The 19,541-nt window shown below is 47.0% G+C and overlaps 1 protein-coding gene across 1 annotated transcript in view; it reads right to left on the reverse strand.

Annotated features, from left to right (window-relative positions):
• The window catches only part of MTPN (myotrophin), a 231,740-nt gene that overhangs the window by 139,939 nt on the left and 72,260 nt on the right, over positions 1-19,541 (reverse strand). Inside the window, exon 2 of the mRNA XM_044087252.1 lies at positions 7,747-7,830. Coding sequence (XP_043943187.1) covers positions 7,747-7,830 — 84 coding nt within the window. The remainder of the gene's footprint in view (positions 1-7,746; positions 7,831-19,541) is intronic.

The following is a 19,541-nucleotide window of genomic DNA, read 5'->3' on the forward strand; positions in this document are numbered from 1 at the left end:
CCTAGTTCCTCGAGAATATCTCTTTGAAGCCTGGTGAAGTGACAAAGGTAGTTCAGCGAACGCATAGCAAAGGTCGCTGAAGAAAACATCCGCTTTCCATACCTGTCCATGGTCCTAGAATCTTTATTAGGAGGATGGACAGGTACTGAAGGATCCGCAAGTTCCTTCTTGGTGGCCGCCGCCACCACCATAGCATCCACAGAGACACCCTTAGAAACTGCTTGCCTGTAGGGGCCGTAAAATTTGGATGGTCTCCTGGGGACAGGTTCCACAGAATCTGGAGCTGCCCACGCCTTCCGAGCCACTACCTGCATAAGTGGGTCGAAAGGCGGAGACACCCAGGAGGTGGAGGGTCGGGATCCAAAAGCCTCCAGGTATACAGACTCATCCTCGGAGGGGTCAATGGAGGGCCAATTCCCCCTCTGTTTGAGGAGCTCAAGGATGTCTGTAAAGGAGACATCCTCAGAGGGGGACCATGGGGAACCCTCCGACTCATCTAAGTCGGTATCAGATGTAGTAGACTCAGGGGAGTCTGTGTGTTTCCTCTTACACGTCCTCTTCCGAGGGGGTTCCCCTGCAGGATCAGGAGAAACCTCGGAAGAGGAAGTTATTCCCAATGGGGAAACCTGGGGTGATGGATCCCTGGGCCTGAGAGCAAGAGGCTGGCAAGAGGCGTCTACAGGCACCGAAGAGGGAGAAGCTAAAGGGATGGACCGTTGACCTGGCTCAGGTGCCAGGACACTCATCACCTCAAAGGCTCCCCTCCCCGGGAGGCCGGAATATTCCCGTTCCGAGGAAATAGGAATTCCCGGCTCCACTGAGAGGGAAGGCTCCGAGGCTGATGTCGGTGCCGAGCTTACCAAGGCCGAAGCCCCGAGAGGGAGAGCGGGGTCGGACAAGGGGCCGATGCCACTAGCCCCCTCAAAGCCGACAAGGGAAACTCGACGACCGGATCCCTCCAAGGAAGGTCTCATGGAAGAGATCGGAGCCGAAGACGACGGAGCCAAAAAGGGATGTATCGGTTCTGGCGCCGACACGGTCGCTGTCCCGAGAAGCTCCGGCTCTGAACTCTGGAGGGGAGTCGGAGGAGGAAGTTCAAGGGGTAAAGCAGTAGCCGAAGTCTGCTGAGACGGGCTATGGAGCATTTGGGCCAGTACGTGCGACTTCAACAGCCTGCTTACCACCCTCTCTAAATCGTGGTCAGACAGCCTGGAAGATCTCGAAGATCGGCTCCGATGACTCCGCTCCGACAAAAGGAGACCCCGGAGCCGAGTGGATAGACTCCAAAGAAGGGGACAGAGATCTCTTCTTGGACGAAGCCATCGGAGCCGACGTCCTCTGGGTTCCAGATGGAGCCGAAGGTTTCTCTGCTCCGATACTGGATAATATGTCGGCTCCAGCTGGAGCCGACAAGGCAACAACAGATTGGGTGTCGGAACCGACCCCACCACCTGAGAAGGAAGATCGGCTCTGGCCGGAGCCGATCTCGACTCAGAAGGAGTCGGAGCCACCGGGGTAGGCTTAGAAGCTGTAGCCTGGACCCTAGGTGGCTTAGAAGGTTTACTGGACCCAGTTTTAGTGGGTGAACCTTCTGGCTTTAGTAAGCCACGGAGGATCAATTTATTCCTCCTTTCCTGCAGGACTCTCTGGCTAAAAGAGTGACAAAGCACAGGAGTCCTGCAGGTGTAAAGGCCCAAGGCAGTAAACACAAGAAGTGTGACCATCTGTCAGAGACATTTTCTGACAGCACGAGTCACACTTCTTGAAGCACGAGACCTTTACTTCTTTAGACATAGTCCAAGAAAAAGCAAAAATAACACTCACAAACACCCCAAAACAGTCACACAATTAATCCCAACAAACACACACAGCTAGGGATTAAGAAAGGAGGCCTAGGCCTAACTGAAAAATTTTTATAAAAAGTAGAAATTTTTAACTATATGGGGAAATAGGGTGGGCTGTATAAACACTACACACTATACAAAGGAACAAGGGAGAGATAAACCCTGACTAAGCTGTTTGAAAAATTCAAACTTACCTCAGCTGGCAAAAAGGAGACCTCTTCGCAAAGCGGCAAACGAGATCTGAGGTAGTCCTGCCTTGCATCATGGGATATAGGGTTGCCTCGAGCTGGTAAAAGGAGTTCTCAAGCTAAGCAAGTGCCGAGTCGGAGCCGAGGATCGGCTCCGAACCCATCCAGCAAGAATGAAGGCGAGATTGACAACTTATCAGACTTTCAAAGTGCTTTTTACTGCTGCTTTTTCGAATGGCTAAACTGCAGTCTTTTGTGAAACCTGAATTGTACTACTTTGACTCATCTCCCAGCCCCCTTCACACCTTACTTCCTTAGCTGTCAAAGTGCTATGGGTAATTTCAGCTGCTATCTGCTATGGATTGACAGCTCATAGCAGGAGACTTGACTCGTACTGTTTCCTTGTTCTAGCCTTTACTTTCGGTATGGGTAGAGGAAGGATCAGGGAGCCGTCGGCATGGGTGGATTTTTAAGTAGTGATCTCCATTTGGGGAGGGAAATGGCCAGAAAAATACCTATATACAGTGGTGAACTGCAGACTGCAGCAAGCTTTTCCAGGGCAATAGTTTTTTGAAAGTGATACCACCACAGGACAGTAAGGTACTGTTCTAGTGGAGAGAAGGTGTCAATTTAAAATATTTTAAATGCTGAATTGTTTTATTCACAGCGGGGACAGTAAATGGGGGAAAAAGAGAAGTTGAGCATTTAACAGAATCCCATTGTTGTCCTTTAAGTAAAATGTCCTATGCAGACTGCCTCAAGGCTCCAGCCCTGTATTGAGTCTCCTACAGGCTTTTGAGGGGGGGGGGATGTATGCCTGACATACAGGGCATTGTCAGATCCCACTGATGGACCTCCTGCATATTTGCAAAATAGTGCCAGAATTACCCGTTCAAACTTCAACCCTCCCTGTGATACAAATGGGGCCTGCTGGAGAGAGACCGACAGAGACCGACAGAGACCGACAGAGACCGACAGAGACCGACAGAGACCGACAGAGACCGACAGAGACCGACAGAGACCGACAGAGACCGACAGAGACCGACAGAGACCGACAGAGACCGACAGAGACCGACAGAGACCGACAGAGACCGACAGAGACCGACAGAGACCGACAGAGACCGACAGAGACCGACAGAGACCGACAGAGACCGACAGAGACCGACAGAGACCGACAGAGACCGACAGAGACCGACAGAGACCGACAGAGACCGACAGAGACCGACAGAGACCGACAGAGACCGACAGAGACCGACAGAGACCGACAGAGACCGACAGAGACCGACAGAGACCGACAGAGACCGACAGAGACCGACAGAGACCGACAGAGACCGACAGAGACCGACAGAGACCGACAGAGACCGACAGAGACCGACAGAGACCGACAGAGACCGACAGAGACCGACAGAGACCGCGAGCTATGTATCCCAGAGATGACCCCATCTCTGGAACAGCCTCTCCCACCCATGTGAAGCAGAGCTCCTCTCTAAACCAAGTGCGATTTGGACAACTGGACGGGGAACATGAAATTCATCCCTGATTTGGCACTAGTGTCTCTAACGGACACAGGCAATTAGTAAATGGTTCATCTCCCAGGCCCCTGGTTAGACTTAAAGGGTATCAGAACTTGTCAGAGATTTGGGATGCATGCTAGGCTTAAAAAAGCCCTTGTGATACGTTCATAGGTGTTTACTAGGCTGTCTCCACCAGGATATATCGAACCAAGTGAGTGGGCACCTCCATTCCTCCCCCACCCATGAATGAGTGGGCCCATCCTCCCTAAATCGAGTGGGCACCTTCCTTTCTGCCACACCCATGAATGCATGAGCCCAACCTCCCCTCCCTACTTGTGCTATCAAGGTCCAAACTACTACTCAAACTCTGGTTTCTTGGGTCTGTAGTCAGGATTGCAGACATCTACACCACTGGTGCAAGTCCTTTTCTTTCTCTTAACTGCCCCTAACCATGTTTTGGCATTGTCTAAATTGACAAGGCCAAAGTTGAAGACCCTGAGAAGCCCTTGGAATCCTTAGCTCTACCCAATAAAAGCCTATCCTTTCCATCTCTAACAGTATTGGTAAGTCCCTGAAGGATATTACACCATATCTGGTTGGAAATCTTTGTGTTTCTTTTCTTGAAGGCAAAATCTTGGCTTCCTTCCATCCTTGCAGCAGAAATAAACTAAGGACAGAAGTAAACAGCAGAGATCAACAGCAAGTTGAAAGCACCTACAGAACTGCCATGTACCCTTAAAACACACACAAATCTCCATATAGGTTTGTATCGCCCTCCACCTCCTCTCTAGCTATATACAATACATATATTACACAGTACACATGAATTATATATGCACATATAATTATATATGTATATACATAAATTCAGGTGTGTGCATGCATACACACCTTTCAACATATGAAACTTCTCATTTAACTCCTGGAGACTACCATGTGGCCTAAAGCCTTCAGATATACTGCTCAAGTTGACATCATGCTGCAGCCAGAGTTGTAAAAAATGTTTACTTTGCCAAAAAAAAGAAAGTCTCCTTTACATAGCCCTCCTCTGAGGCACAACCGCTTGCATTACTGCATATTCAACAATCAAGATGATGTTGTAGAATTCAAATATGGAAGAAAGGACATTTAGAAAAAGCCACAATTTGGTTGGGTAGTGTACCCTTTATTGCCTTCTACATCACCTCTAGGAAAAAAACAGACCAAGCAATTACCTTGACCCTGAGAAAAACATTCTGTGGAACAGAATTACCTAAGCAAGCATCCACAAGGTCAACCGTGACAACTGTGTTGAAGACAGACAGATCTGAGCTCGGATTCATCAAGACAGAGCAGATTCTTAATGGTAGATCTCAAGGGACCTTTATTTGGAACTACGAATAACCTTGAGTAGTATTTACCTTCCCTCATTTTCTTCAGATCCTCTGTTCACGTCTGATCTTACATTGCACAATTTGGTGGATGTGGAGTTGTGGGCGATGTAATTTTTGTAAATATATTTTAACTTGTGACAAATTAAAAGTGGGAGAGTCTACCATAGAAATTAGAGGTATATACAACTATCAAACAAAGGGAGTGGTTTATGTTGCATTATGTCAATCTTGCGAAGCATATTATGTGGGTAAACAGAACATACCTTGAAACATACTTAGGAGCACTACTGCGAAACTAACAGGTAAATTGACTAATGCACTGTTTAAACATATTTTGATCAATGAAAAATTCTAGTTTAAATTTGTAATTCTGGAACAGGTATAAAGTAATGTGAAGGGAGATCCAAGGGCGATCCTTTTAGAGAAGTCTGAACTTTACTGGCAGTTAAAGTTAGATGCGACCAATTACCCAAGGTTAAAATGAGCAAATTTCAATTGCTAGTCTACTAAGGTTAAAAGCCTTAAAAAGGTGAGGTTTAGATTTTAGTTTAGGGATTTGTTTTAATTTTTTTTTTTTAAAAATGTTTATAATATCCAATTTAATTTTTGGTGGATGTTTTAAACTTGAGTGTGTGTTTCTAAAGTCAGGTTCCTATTGGTGTTGTATGTAATTGCGTAGTTTATGAATGGGTATTTTAGTTTAGATGGCAATTCATTAGATTATCTGATTAAGTCTTGACTTTAAGACGAAAGAGCTTATCGTGTTTATAGGACTGTTGTGTGTTATTTGCAATTCATGTACAAGAAAAGGTACTGTTCTTGTCTGCCGATAGCGGGGTGCTGAGGATTTTTTCCTTTTGGCTGTGGAGTTCTTACAGATTATTTACTAGATGTTCTTACAGATTATTTACTAGATGTCTCCCCCTAACATTCAGGATTTTTTTTTTTAGTTATTGTTTTGGCTAATGGAGTAGATCCTGCTCCAGAGACGGTGTTTTCAAGCATGTTAGAAAGCCTGAATTCACAGCTGCTAATCTGTGCTCTTCAATGCCCATAGGGACCAAACATTTATGGGATTCACATATCCCATAAAATTAGGATCCACTCAGAAGTTTGAGCATTGCTTTGAAGCAGATCCTCTTGAGACGTATCCAATGGATACAGTGTCATAATCTGTGCTGCTACTCAGTTGACAGAAAATTTGAGTTCAACACATCCTCCTCATTCAATTTAAAAGTGACAGAACATTGGAGAGCAAACTCCCCTTCTCTTAGCTGGAAGACTTCACCCACAAGCTGAAGAGACAGGCCTGCAAGCAGCAAGTGAATTCCACTACCTGTGGCACAATTTGGGCACCAGCAGGACTGAACGTAGTTACCTGTCTGTTTGCTGGCCAAGAGCTCCTTTGATACTGCCTTTTCAGCTATTTTATCTTCTGCTTAAGTCTGCTTGCTTAAAAGTCTTCGCAGATATACCCCAGGGATTACCTCAGTGTCACTGCTCGACAGAGGCACAGCAAAATAATGGGTATAGTTCCCCATATGGAAGAGGAAGGACGCTTGTTTGCTTAAGTCTTCTTGGAGGAGGAGGAGGGACCCCCCCCAACCATCATTAATAATGCTCCAAAAATGCTTAAAAGTTTTTAGCCTGGTATCAAAGTTTTACTATCGGACAATGCTTACAGCAGATGTGGATACCTCCACCAAAAAATGATAGGCAGAGTCCTTAAGTGGAGTCTTTCTCTAGTACATTTGTATGTTGGGTGCCAGAATTAACCTGCATCCCAAAAAAATCCAAAACTCTAAGCCAACTATCTCAGCAAGAGAGATAAGCCATGACCCCTTTTCCCATGGGGTCGGGTGTCACTTCCGCAGTGACAATCTTAAGCCAAGAGTTACACCCCTGGGTGACTAAGCCCTGCTACAGTAGTTCATTTGCACTACACACACACAATTTAGTGTCCAATCCACCTACTACAAAATCTTTGGAAGGAAACCAGAGCACCCAGAGGAAACCCATGTGACTGCAGGAAGGACATGCAGACTCCGCACAGAAGGCACCCCAGCAGAGAAACGAACCAGAGAACCTCTTGCTTTGAGGTGAGGATGCTAACCGCTGCACCACTGCAGCCACCCTAACCAAATGACTAATTTAACTGGAAGGCAGAAACTTTCAACTCCACTCAGTCCAATGTTTCAGCAAGTTACTCAATCATGTGGGGATATCTGAAGACTTCAAAACACCAGTACAGAAAGGAGACACATTGCACAGACATTCTTATACATGCTCCTACTGCAGTAGTACAAACAATAAACATTACTATATATTATCTTGTCAGAATACATGAAAGATGTTTTGTAAGCAAACCTGTGCAATCTGGGAAGAAAGTGTTAATGGGCATGCATGCTTAATATTAAAATCAGAACTACATCAGTTATAATTTTTCCCAGTCTTTTAATGTGTTACTTTCAGAAACTGAAAGTGATGTGATCCATCTACAGAAATTTGGGCCAGAATTCATTATATTACTATTTGTAAAAAAATTACTGTACAGTATTAAATGGTACTTTACAGCTGAAAGTATAACTTGAGACAGTGTAAAAGCCACTGTTACTAGCAACTTTTGACTTCATTCCTGCAAATGCACGCATTAGCATTTAAGACTGAAGTCAGACGTGGAACTGCAATCATGTCAGTTATGGTTTTCATTATCTGATTTTAACAGAATTACAGTTCTCCACATAAATGTCCCATACAAGTGTCCTATTATGCACACTTTACAAAAAAAATTCATAAAATATTTGATTTGAAACAAGAACATACGTACCTTTGACAAGAGCAATGAAACACAGGACTTATGACCCTCCGAGGCGGCTGAAAATAGTGGTGTGATTCCATACCTATCTTGAGCCTAAAACATTAAGACATGACTGAATTAGAACTGCAATTAAACTGACCAGGTTTGCACAAGAGAGGTGAACTAGGATTCAGGAAACTGTTTACAAAGCATAGTTACTGCCTAGTCTGACTATGGCATCTAATGCAGAACTAAAAGTACAGTTTTGTACCTACCATAAATGTAGATGTTAGAGTGCTAATACAGCTGCAGTCATAACAGACGAGTTCTCCTGCAGTCAGGCGGGTCCTCGGTCGGCAGAATTCCAAAGTCTAGGTCTGGCGTCGGTTGTCGTCGCTTCTTCCCTGACATCAGTGCGACAGGGGTATAAAGGAACCAGCAGACGCCATTTTCTTCAGTTTTTCTTGCCCCAGATGTCAGGTGCCCCCCAAAAGGAAGGCAATACATAAATGTGTAATAAAGCAATGCAATATAATCAAAATACAGTAGTTGCAAGCAAATACACCATAAATGAATACCCCAATCAAGTTGTATGAGGTGTTAGCCCATAGGCCTGTCCTAAGAGGGGAAGGAGGGAGGGAAACCTGGACTGCAGCTGTATTAGCACTCTAACATCTACATTTATGGTAGGTACAAAACTTTACTATGTTCATCGTGCATACAGCTGCAGTCATAACAGATGGGTAGAATCCCAAAGCTAAGAAAGGGGTGGTAGGCACTAGGTGGAACTAGGAGGAGCCTGGATGCCCTGCAAGACTGCAGTGGCAAAGCCTGCTCTAGTTTTGGAATATAATGGTAGGTGGTAGTGCTTGGAGAAGGTATGCACAGAACTCCAAGTGGCTGCTTCCAAAACATCTTTGGTAGGAACTCCTCTGAGGAAAGCTGCGGAGGTAGCTGTGGCCCTTGTGGAGTGAGATCTGATGCCTGTAGGTACAGTTTTGCCATGAAAAGAATAGCAAAAGCGTATGCAGTGGGCTATCCATTTTGAGATGGTCTGTTTGGAAATTGGCTTTCCTTGAGCTCCTACAGCATAGGACACAGAGCGGTTCTGATTTTCTGAAGGGCTTTGTTCTGTCCAAATAACGCAGTTGTCTGTGGATGTCCAAGGAATGTAGTAATCTCTCCCCTTTGTTTTGAGGATTAGGATAAAAGGTAGGCAAGTGTATGGCCAGATTCAATGCTACCCTGGATACCACTTTAGGCATAAAGGACGGGTTGGTTCGTAAGGAAACTGTCCTGATGGATGATAAAAGGCTGCACAGCCATGAGAGCTTATAGTTCTGAAACTCTACGAGCTGAGGTAATAGCCAGAAGGAAAGCGGTTTTCCAGGATAAATATTGCAAATCTGATGAGGATAAATATTGCAAATCTGATGAAGCAGCTGGCTCAAAGGGAGGCAAGGTCAGGTTTTCCAGAATGAAATTGAGATCGCAAGCAGGTATTGGTTGTTTCCTTGGGGGTCTTAGATTCTTAGCCCCTCTGAGGAACTGTCTTGAGAGGGTGAGAGAGAATAAGGGTGGATCAGTGTTGTATTCTGCAGAAATGGCTGAGGCATGGATTTTGGAGGAGAATGGAAGTCCACTGCTTAGCAGCTCTTACTGTAGTATTTGAGGTAAATTCAGTTTTCCAGGATCCGGACCCTTTTTCTCATTCCAGACACAAAACAAGTTTCCATTTTGCGGAGTAAGCTTTTCTAGTTGACAGGCTTCTAGCCTCCAAAATGACATCCTGCACCTCCTTGGAGAGTAGGGTCTGTTGTGATGCTAAGGAATCTTCCATGCGGCTAGATTGAGTGTTTTTAGCTGGTTGTGAAGAGTTTTGAAGCTGTGCTGAGTCAGAAGAGGCATTAGAGGCAGGGTCCATGGTGGGGAATGCGTCAGGCTCCTCAGGAGTGGGTACCAGTGTTGTCTTGGCCAGTCTGGAGCAATGAGAATCATCTTTGGTCTGTCTGCTCTGGTTTTCAATAGAACTTTGGGCAGCAGAGGAAGAGGTGGGAAGGCATAAACTGTCATTGATGTCCAACTGAAAGAGAGCGTCCACTCTCCAGGCCTTTGGATGGAAAATCCTTGAGCAGAATTTTGTCAATTGGTGATTTTTGTGGGAGGCAAAGAGATCTATGTCTGGCCTTCCCAATGCTTGGATTATTTCTGTAAAACTTTTGGATGCAACTTCCATTCGTGTGGGTCTGTCATATTTCTGCTTAGGTTGTCTGCCAGCGTGTTTTCCTTGCCTGGCAAGTACTGTGCTTGCAGTTCGATTTGCAAGTCCATGGCCATGTTCCAAAGGGACATGGCCAGTCTGCATAGGGGGTATGAATGTGTTCCTCCCAGTTTGTTTATGTACCACATAACTGTGGTGTTGTCCGTTCTTATCAATAGTTGACCTGGTTGCAGAAGGTGAAAGTTATAATAGCATTTATTACTGCTAGCATTTCCTTTTGATTGATGTGAAGGTGCTTTTCTTTTTGGGACCATTTACCCTGAATGCACCGATGTGCCATGTGCGCCCCCCCAGGCATAGTCCGAGGTGTCTGTTGTGATGACTTGATTTGTTTGAGGCTTGCTGAATGGAAGACCTGTGTTTGGCATGCTTGAGCCCACCACAGATATTCCTTTTGTAGACATGGAATAAGTGGTATTGTTTCCAAACTGTGGCTGTGTTGAGACCATAGGGTTTTTCAGGTACCATTGAAGTTCTCATATGCAGCTTTGCACATGGGATTAGTAAGATGCAAGATGCCATGAATCCCAGAGCCTGCAGGATTTTCCTTGCCATCAGCCTGGTGCAATTTGCTAGTGTTCTGAAGTATTGAGTTAGTTGCCCCTGCTTCTCTGGCGTGAGGTAGGCCATCTGGGTGTTTGTGTCCAAGTTGGCACCCAGGAAAATTATCTTTCGAGAGGGTATTAGCCTTGATTTCTTTTTGTTGACTGTGTATCCCAGAGAGTTCAACAACATTATTACATAAGCCAGATGTTTCAGAAGAATGCGCTTGCTGTCCGCTTGGATCAGGCAGTCGTCCAGATAGGGGTATATTTGTATCCCTTGAAGTGTGCAGTAGGCAATTACTGATGCCAGGCATTTCGTGAATACTCTGGGCGCAGGCGCAGTAGATAAGCCAAAGGGCAATGCAGAGAATTGATAATGGGTTGAACCTACAAGAATTCTGAGGTATCTTCTGCAATTTGGTCTGATTGGGACATGCAGGTATGCCTCTGAGGTCCAATGTTACCAGCCAAGACTCCTTGCCCAGCATGGGAAGAAGCTGCTGTAGAGTGAGCATCTTGAATTTTGGTACAAGTAGAAATGTGTTTAGGATGGATAGGTCCAGAATAGGTCTCCAATCTTTTCCCTTTCTTGGTACCAGGAATAGTCGAATAAAAACCTTGACCTTGTTCGTGTGTACGTACCTCTTGAATAGCTTTCATGTCTATAAGATCTGTAATTTGCCTTTGTGCCTCTGCCCTTTGATTGTGTGGCAGGTTTGGCATGCCTCTCATTTTTGGAAGGGTGTGAAAATGGAATCTGTAGCCTCTGTTTATAATGTCCAGGATCCATTTGTCTTTTGTGACAATATGCCAATGTTTTGAAAATAATGCCAGTTTTCTTCCTAAGGGTGCTGCCATTTGAGTCTTGCTTGGCATGCAAAGGGGAAGTCATTGGGCTTGCTTTCTGAATGATTGCGAGTTATCCTCACCACCTCTTTGTGTAGGAGCTTGCCATTGTCTGCCTCTAAACTATCCTTGGGATTGTCCTCTGCCCCTCGGGCACCTGTATCTATCTCTTTGGGGTCTGTCCGTGGCTGGAAAGGACCAATTTTTGGAAGGTAATTTCTACTGAAACGTGGGGGTTGTACCTGTAGAAAATCTTTCAGTTTGCATTGATTTAGCCTTTTCCTCCATTTTCCTTAATACCTGCTCAGCATTAGCACCAAATACATCCTTTTGTAGAGGGGCATCTAGTAATTTAGCTTTGACATGATCAGGTAAGGTTTGTTCTTTGAGCCAGGCATGTCTACGTATGACTGATCCTGTAACAGCAGCTCTACATGAGGCCTCTAGAGCATCAAAACCACATTGTAAGGTATGCTTACCCACTTGTTCTGCACTATGCATCAAATCCTGCAACTCATTCAAGTCTGGTTGTTTAGGTTGTGACATTTCAATTGTGATAACAAAAACTGTTGGTATTTTAGCATATGGAACTGACAGTTTAAGGCCCTCATGGTTAAGGTAACAGAGGTATATACCTTTTTTCCCCACCTTTCTAAGGAAGTGGAATCTCTCTCGGAAGGTAATGGATTTTTAGCAGTGGAGGCCTTAATTCCCTTGGGGCCCTGTGAGATGGTTTCTGGGTCAGCAGCATGGCTTTTGTATAGAAATTGGTGAGAGTCAGGAACCCTGTAGTACCCGTCAGGCTTGACTGGGGCTGGAGGCAGAGAATCCGGGTTAAGGCAGGCCTCCGAGTAAACATCTAGGATGTCCAAGACAGGAGGTATAGCCAGAGGCCTGTGCTGAGGTAGCAAGAGAAATTCCCTAAGCCTTTTCTTGGAATCTGAATAATCTTGGCCTTCCCAGTGGAAGTGTTCCCTTAAGGTATGCAAAGTTTCCCCAAATGAATAATCCTCGGGGGGGGGGGGGGGATACAGAAGGAATTGACTCCTCTGCATCAGAGTCTTCAAAAGGGGAGTAAGAATGTTCCTGATCAGAGTGCTCTGAAATAATGGAGCCCTGATCAGAGGAGGGGGATTGTTCCTCCACTCTGGGCCTTTTGTCCGGTGGGGGTTGAGAACCCCTGATAAGAGTAATTAAATCCTCAGCCATTTTAAGCATCTGTTTTTTAGGCATGGGGCCTGGAGATGGGCCCTGTGTAGCTTGTCTCTTAGAATGCATGGCTGCTTTAGACTTAGTGAAAGCCTTAATGGAAAAAAAAGAAGAGGAAGGTCTGAAGACACCTTGAGTGGAGGTAGACCTGTTCACATTTTTGAGGTTCAACGCCAGGAGTGGCTTCGGTATCTGTAGTTGGGTTGTGGGCTGAGGAGCCTGCGAACTCTGGCACAGGAGACACCACCAATGAAGTGTAGTCGGTAGTCAGGGGCTGCGTAGGTGCCTCGCTGAGAACCGGACCACGTGTAGTCTGTTTTGGCGTGGTGTCTGTAGAGGCTGCGGACCTAGTGTGTCTGTCCTTATCTTTGCGTTTTTTTAGACAAAACTGGAGTCTGAGTATCAGACGACATAATATAGTTAAATTTTTCCAAAATAATGCTGGGCGAACTCCGCCCGACGCTTAATGGTGCGTTTGTTGAATGTAGCACAAAAGCGACAGACCGAGACGTCGTGGTCTGGGCCTAAACAAGGTATACAGAGGGAATGGAAATCCTTATGCGGTATTTGCTTCCCACATGAAATACAATTATTAACTTTGTCTGACATCGGTCTGAGGCAAGAAAAGTTTCCCCAACGGGGTACTTAGCTTTCAAGAAGACTTCGGTTTCCAAATTTTTGTAATTTCAGGAGCTGGCCGACCGGCACTTGCGAACTGCTTCTGCTTCAGGCACCGCGCGGCAAGAAAGACTGAAGAAAATGGCATTGGCTGGTTCCTTTATACCCCTGTCGCACTGACGTCAGGGAAGAAGCGATGACAACCGACGCCGGACCTAGACTTTGGAATTCGGCCGACCGAGGACCCGCCTGACGGCAGGAGAACCCATCTGTTACGACTGCAGCTGTATGCACGATGATCAACTCTAATATTACATGCAGAATTATAAGTTCACTTAAAATCATGCATTATAAACAGCGCACACCGTTTAAGAGTAGATAATGCATGGAACCAAAGCCACACTGTCCCCCCAATATTTAAAAAAGTTATGTTCTTACCATAACGTTCCATCTGAGTAGCTGACTTCATTCTTCTGCACATATGGGTATACAGATCTGAGCCGGCAAAACTTTTCAAGCATCAGCTCCAAGCTCCTCCCTTACCTATATTACATCACTTCCTCCTATCTAGCCCCAGATAGAGTTTGCTGACACTAAATGGCAACAACCACAATCCTTAACAGGAAAAACCTGAAGAGTGAGGGGGATGGAGGGAGGGAAGATGCAGAAGAATGAAGTGTACTACTCAGATGGAGCCCCTTTATCGGAGCCCCTTTATCGGAGCTAGTTGACTTCATTCATTCTGCACATATGGGACAGAGTCCCCCAGCTACTAGTATTCCTGGGAGGCCCCTATGGAAGGATATTTGAGCACCGCAGAGCCAAAGGATGCTCTCTCCCTCTAGAAATAAGATCCAATTTATAATGAGAGATGAACGTGTGCGAATTGGCCCAAGTCGCTGCCGCACAGACAGTCTAATGGAACTCTTGACCGCAGAAGTGGCCATTGCCTTCAATACACCAGGAGGAGATAAGCCTTTGTCCTTATAAACCTGTGCAATACAAAGAGTGATCCACCTTGCTAAGGACACTTGCGAAACTGCTTTGCCCAAAAATGGTTTAGAAAAAGAACTAATCCGACTTCCGGAAGGGTTTAGTCCTATGGAGGTAAAAACTAAGCTGTCTATGGACATCCAATAAATGAAGCTTACGTTCACCTCTAGTTTGGAAATTTGGGAAGAAGACTGGTAAATTTATAGACTGATTAATATTGGCTGCTGAGGACATTTTGGTAAGAAAGGAAGGATTCGTTTGCAGCGAAACCCTATCCTTGTGGAAAACCAAATAGGGGGGCAAGGAGGATAAGACCTGCAACTCACTCTCTTGGCTGAAGTGATGGCGACCAAGAAGGCAGTCTTCCACAACAAAAACTTCATTGGAACGGATCCGGCTGGCTCAAAAGGAGGAGAGGTCAAAGCCTGAAGGACTAAAGTCAGATCCCAGTGGGGCACTGTTTCTTTAACTGGAGGTCGCAATAAAAAAGTGCCCTTCAGGAAAGCTTTACACAATTTGGCAGAAGCCAGAGCAACCTTATTTTCACCCACATGAAAATTAGATGGCAGCCAGCTGAACCTTGATGGTGGAAGCATTCACACCTGATCGAAAAAGATCAGCCAGAAAATCCAGTATGACCGGGACGGGGGCTGTAAACTGGTTCAGATTGTGCTGAGAGGCCCAAATGCAAAAACGTCTCCACTTGCTATTGTGGAGTTTCCTAGTGGAGGCTTTAAGAGAAGCTACCAGAATATTCTTAACAGGGGACGAAAGTCCTGATGATCATGGGAACTGGAGCAGCCACGCAGTAAGCTTGAGACTGTCCAGGTTGGGCAGGGGCAAGCCCGACGGGTGAGATCAGATCCGGGCATGGATCTAGGGTCCATGGAGGAGCCAGCAGGCGAGACCATAGGAAGGGAAACCACACTTGACGCAGCCAGAAGGGAGCTATGAGAATGACTACACTGCAGCCGGCAAGCTCTCTGAAGGAACTTTTGGAATAAGAGGTAACGGGGGATAAGCATACAGTAGCCCGGGAGGCCAAGCATGGACCAGGGGTCCCTAAGAAGTTACTGCACTTCACGTTGGAAGGAGACGCGAAGAGATCACAGCAAGGTTGACCCCAAACACGGAAGATCTCATCCGCCACTGAATGTTTCAGAGACCACTCGTAAGGCAGAAGGATTGCCTGCTGAGACTGTCCGCTAGAATGTTGGAGCGTCCCGGGATATGCGTTGCTATGAGAAACCAACTGGTGGATAAGGCCCACTCCCAAACCCTCATGGCCTCGCGACAAACAGGGTAGGATTGGGTCCCTCCCAGTTTGTTTATATACCAGACTGCAGACATGTCTGATTGAATGACTACCGTCCCTGGAGGTAGGACAGGGTGGAAGGCTCTCTACGCAAAAAGCACTGCCCTCATTTCCAGGGCATTGATGTGTAGCTTGGTCTCTGGAGGGGACCACATGCCTTGGACCGTTCTTCCCTGGAAGTGTCCCCCCACCTGAGCTGGGAAGCATCTGATCACTGGCTTGAGCCGGAGGGACTAGAAAGCTGCGCCCCATGAAAATGTCTGCTGATTGAAGCCACCACTGGAGTGACGTTCTGCATGTCCGATCGATTCGGATGTGGAAATTCATCAGAAGGTCTAGCCAGGACCATTGAACTGCTAGATTCCACTGAAGGACTCTTGTGAAGACGTGCAAGAGGAAGGATAGAGATTGCGGCTGCCATCAAACCCACGGCCCCGAGATCATAGGCTGCTGTGACTACCGATTGATCAAAGATCGCCGAGCTGATACATGGAGTCTGAGATTTGCCATCCTTTCCGGGGTGAGAATAATCTGACTGAATCGAATCCAACCGTGCCCTGAGGAAGTCTATAATCTGAACCGGAGCCGGGTGGGACTTTTTGATATTGATCGTGATGCCTAACTTGCGAGCCAGACTGATGTAGTGTAGGGCCTGATAAGAGACGTTTGGTGGATGCAGCAAAGAGCCAGTAGTCTAGGCAGGGGAACACCTGAATGCCCTGAATTCTCAGGTGAGCCGCTACTACCACCACAACCTTTGTGAACACCCTGGGGGCTGTGGTGAGACCAAAGGGTAGGGCTCTGAAGTAACTGGCCCCTAGCCGGAAGTATAGAAACTTCCTGGAGCTCCAGTGAACCTTGATGTGATCGTAAGCGTCCTAGAGGTCTAACGTGCGCATCCAGTCGCATTCTCTCAAACGTGGAATGGACTGTAGAGTGACCATCCGGAATTTTTGTTTCTCTACCGACAGGTTGAGGATAGACAGGTCCAGAATGGGCCTGAGGTCCCCAGTCTTCTTTGGCACTAAAGAACCTGGAGTAGATGCCTGATGCAGATTGATCTGAAGGACCGGCTCAATGGCTCGTTTTTTGTAGCAGCTTCGAAACCTCTAAAGCTGCAGCCTCCCTGTGAGCAGGTGGAACATCTGGAAGGCGTGCTGGAGGTATGGGACATTAAATGAAGGGGATAGAATATCCTCTGGATATGTTACACCCAGCAGTCTGCAGTAATGGAATGCCATGCCGCTGGATGCAAGGAAAATCTTCCCCAGATTGCCTCCAGAGTAGAGCAGCCGGGCAACCCCTCAGTTGCTGTGTGGGTCTGTCAGAAAAAGGTTCCCTAAACCTGAATTTTCTGGGACTCCCTCTGCCTCTGGGATGGAGTCTCTTGTCCCCCTCTGCCAATGGGGGATGAATATTACTGAGTGTCACGAAAGGACTGATTTCCGGAACCACATCTTTTGCCCCTTTTGGTTTCTGGAATAGGACCTCTGGGGGTTAGAGAAGTGGATTCCAACGACAGTCTTTCCGTCCTCACTCTGGATTAGTGTATCACGTAGTCTTCCCAAAGAGGGATGATCCATCAAATGGGGCATTGAAGAAAGACACCTTAAAGGTGTCCACAAATTGACACAGCTTGATCCAGGCGTGTCGCCTCAAAGCAACACCTGCACCAGCAGCTCTAGCGGCTCCCTCCATGGCATGAGAGAGGAGACTCCGGTATTGATAATCGATTTTAGTGTAGTCATCTTCGCAGTGAAGGACTGCTTGTCCTGCTGAGACAGACTCAGGGGGCGACTCAGTTCGCTCCGATACAAGGTCTTGCTGCAGTCAGATGACATGTGCAAAGTAATTCAGCGCAAGGATAGAAAATGTTGCAGACTAGTACATGCACTTCCCAAAACGATCCATCGACCTAGACTTCTTCTCTGGAGGATGGACCGAGGAACTCCTGTTCCAGTTCATTCTTTGTGGCAGCTGCAACCACCAAAGCGTCTACCGGGGCTTCCTTGGACCATACCTGCTTGTCTGATTGTGGGGAAAGAATTTTGTCTGGCCTTTTGGGTATATGCTCTATGGTGTCAGGATCCTTTAATGCCCTAGTGGTGATGAGGTCCACCAAAGGGTCAGCTGGAGGGGAGACCCAGAAGTAGATGGGCCCGTGCCAAAGTCTTCCAAGAATACGGACTCAACCGCAGAGGGTTTGGGGGCTGACCAACCTCCTCTTTGGCGGAGGATCTCCATAATGTCTCTGAACGAGACATCCTCGGTAGGTGATCTGGGGGAACCCTCTCCTTCATCCAAGTCTGTATCAGTGGTAATGGACTCAGGGGAGTCCAAGTGCCTCCTCTTGCACTTGCGCTTACGAGCTTCCTCTCCAGTGTGACTCTGGAGAGGATTTGCAAGCCTCCGGGGGTTTTCTGAGGGGAACAACCTGGGGTTGCCTTGGCACGGGCTGTCCCTGAGACAGGGCAATGGGAACAGAATCCAAAATCAGAGGGGTCTGGGTGGGATCAGAGGATATGAGCCGAGGTCTCGACTCCTGGGAGAGGACCCTTTCCACTGCCCCGAATGCCAATGGAGAGCTCCACTGCCCCGAATGCCAATGGAGAGCACACCTCCGTAGAATGTAAGGAAGAGGCTCGGCAGCGAAGTAGGGACAGGAGACGGCGGGGTAGTCCGGGCACCGGTGGGATCCAAAAGAGCGCGATCTCTACCTTCGGGTCAGACTCCCCGACCACAGCTCCGAGAGTCCCCTGGATCAGAGATTGGATCCAAGGAACTCAAGGTGACAGCCAGCATAGAGGAAACTAACCACTGGCGCCGACCCAACAGCTCCAAAAGGTCTCGGACCAGAGAACCCCGAAGCATTGGGTCGGATTGGGGAAGGAGCAATAGAGTGGAACATAGAACCACCCTCAACAATGGGAGAGGGCCCTGGTAAGACCCCCATCTATATCTGGTTTGGGATGAACCTCCTCATAAGCCTGTCCATATCAAGTTCGGATACACTCGATCTGGAGGAAGCGACAGACTCTTGTCTGGGTCGGATCAGAGGGAGTGTCTCTGCTCCGATGAGAAACTGGGAGAGCGGAGCTGAGGAAAACGAGACCTAGAAGAGGGGCTGGAGAAGGACTCCCTGTCCGGAGACCTTTTTCTGGGCCTGTCCCTCTTTTTAAGGTGCCTCTCCTTCTCTCCCTACCACTCTCAGACAACTCAGAGGAAGCAGGCCTGGCGGGAGGTTGAGTCCCTGCCTACACAGAGTCACCAGCTGGGGAGGAAACAGAGGCAGACTCCAGGGCTGTAGCAGACCTTTAAGCACAAGCTTAGCTCGACGATCCTTCAATGCCCTCGGGTTAAAACCTGAACAAATGTCACAGATCGAAATATGGGCGACCCCTAAACATAGAACACACGAGAGTGTGGCCATCTGCTGGAGAAAGCTTATGACCACATTCTGTGCACTTTTTAAAGAGAACTTTAGACTGTTCAGCCATAGCAAAGACAGAAAAGCCCTTTGGCCCACACACACACACTTAAAGTACAGTTTTGTACCTACCATAAATGTAGATGTTCGAAGATCCACATTGCTGCAGTCCTTACATATGGGTAGTCCGCTGTCCTCGGTCGGCCCGAATACCAAAGTATTAGGCTGACGTCGGTCAAGGCGCTTAACTGACATCAGGACGTCAGGGTACAAAAGCGCATGACCGACGTCATATCCTCAGTCTTTTCTTGCCCCAGATGTCAGAAGGCCCTAACAAGAAAGGCCAAAGCCAAAAAACAGCAAAAAATAACCAACCACCCCTGCACTAACCATATTTACAATATGTACAACCCAAACCACACCACCACCTCTAAATACAGAGGGGAAGGAGGGAGGGTAAATTGGACTGCAGCAATGTGGATCTTCGAACATCTACATTTATGGTAGGTACAAAACTGTACTATGTTCTTCATCTCACATTGCTGCAGTCCTTACATATGGGTAGAATCCCAAAGCAGAGGTAAGGGAGGA

Source organism: Protopterus annectens, chromosome 11.part0 (genome assembly GCF_019279795.1).
Source record: "Protopterus annectens isolate FY-2018-M chromosome 11.part0, PAN1.0, whole genome shotgun sequence".
NCBI classification, from domain to species: Eukaryota; Metazoa; Chordata; order Ceratodontiformes; family Protopteridae; genus Protopterus; species Protopterus annectens.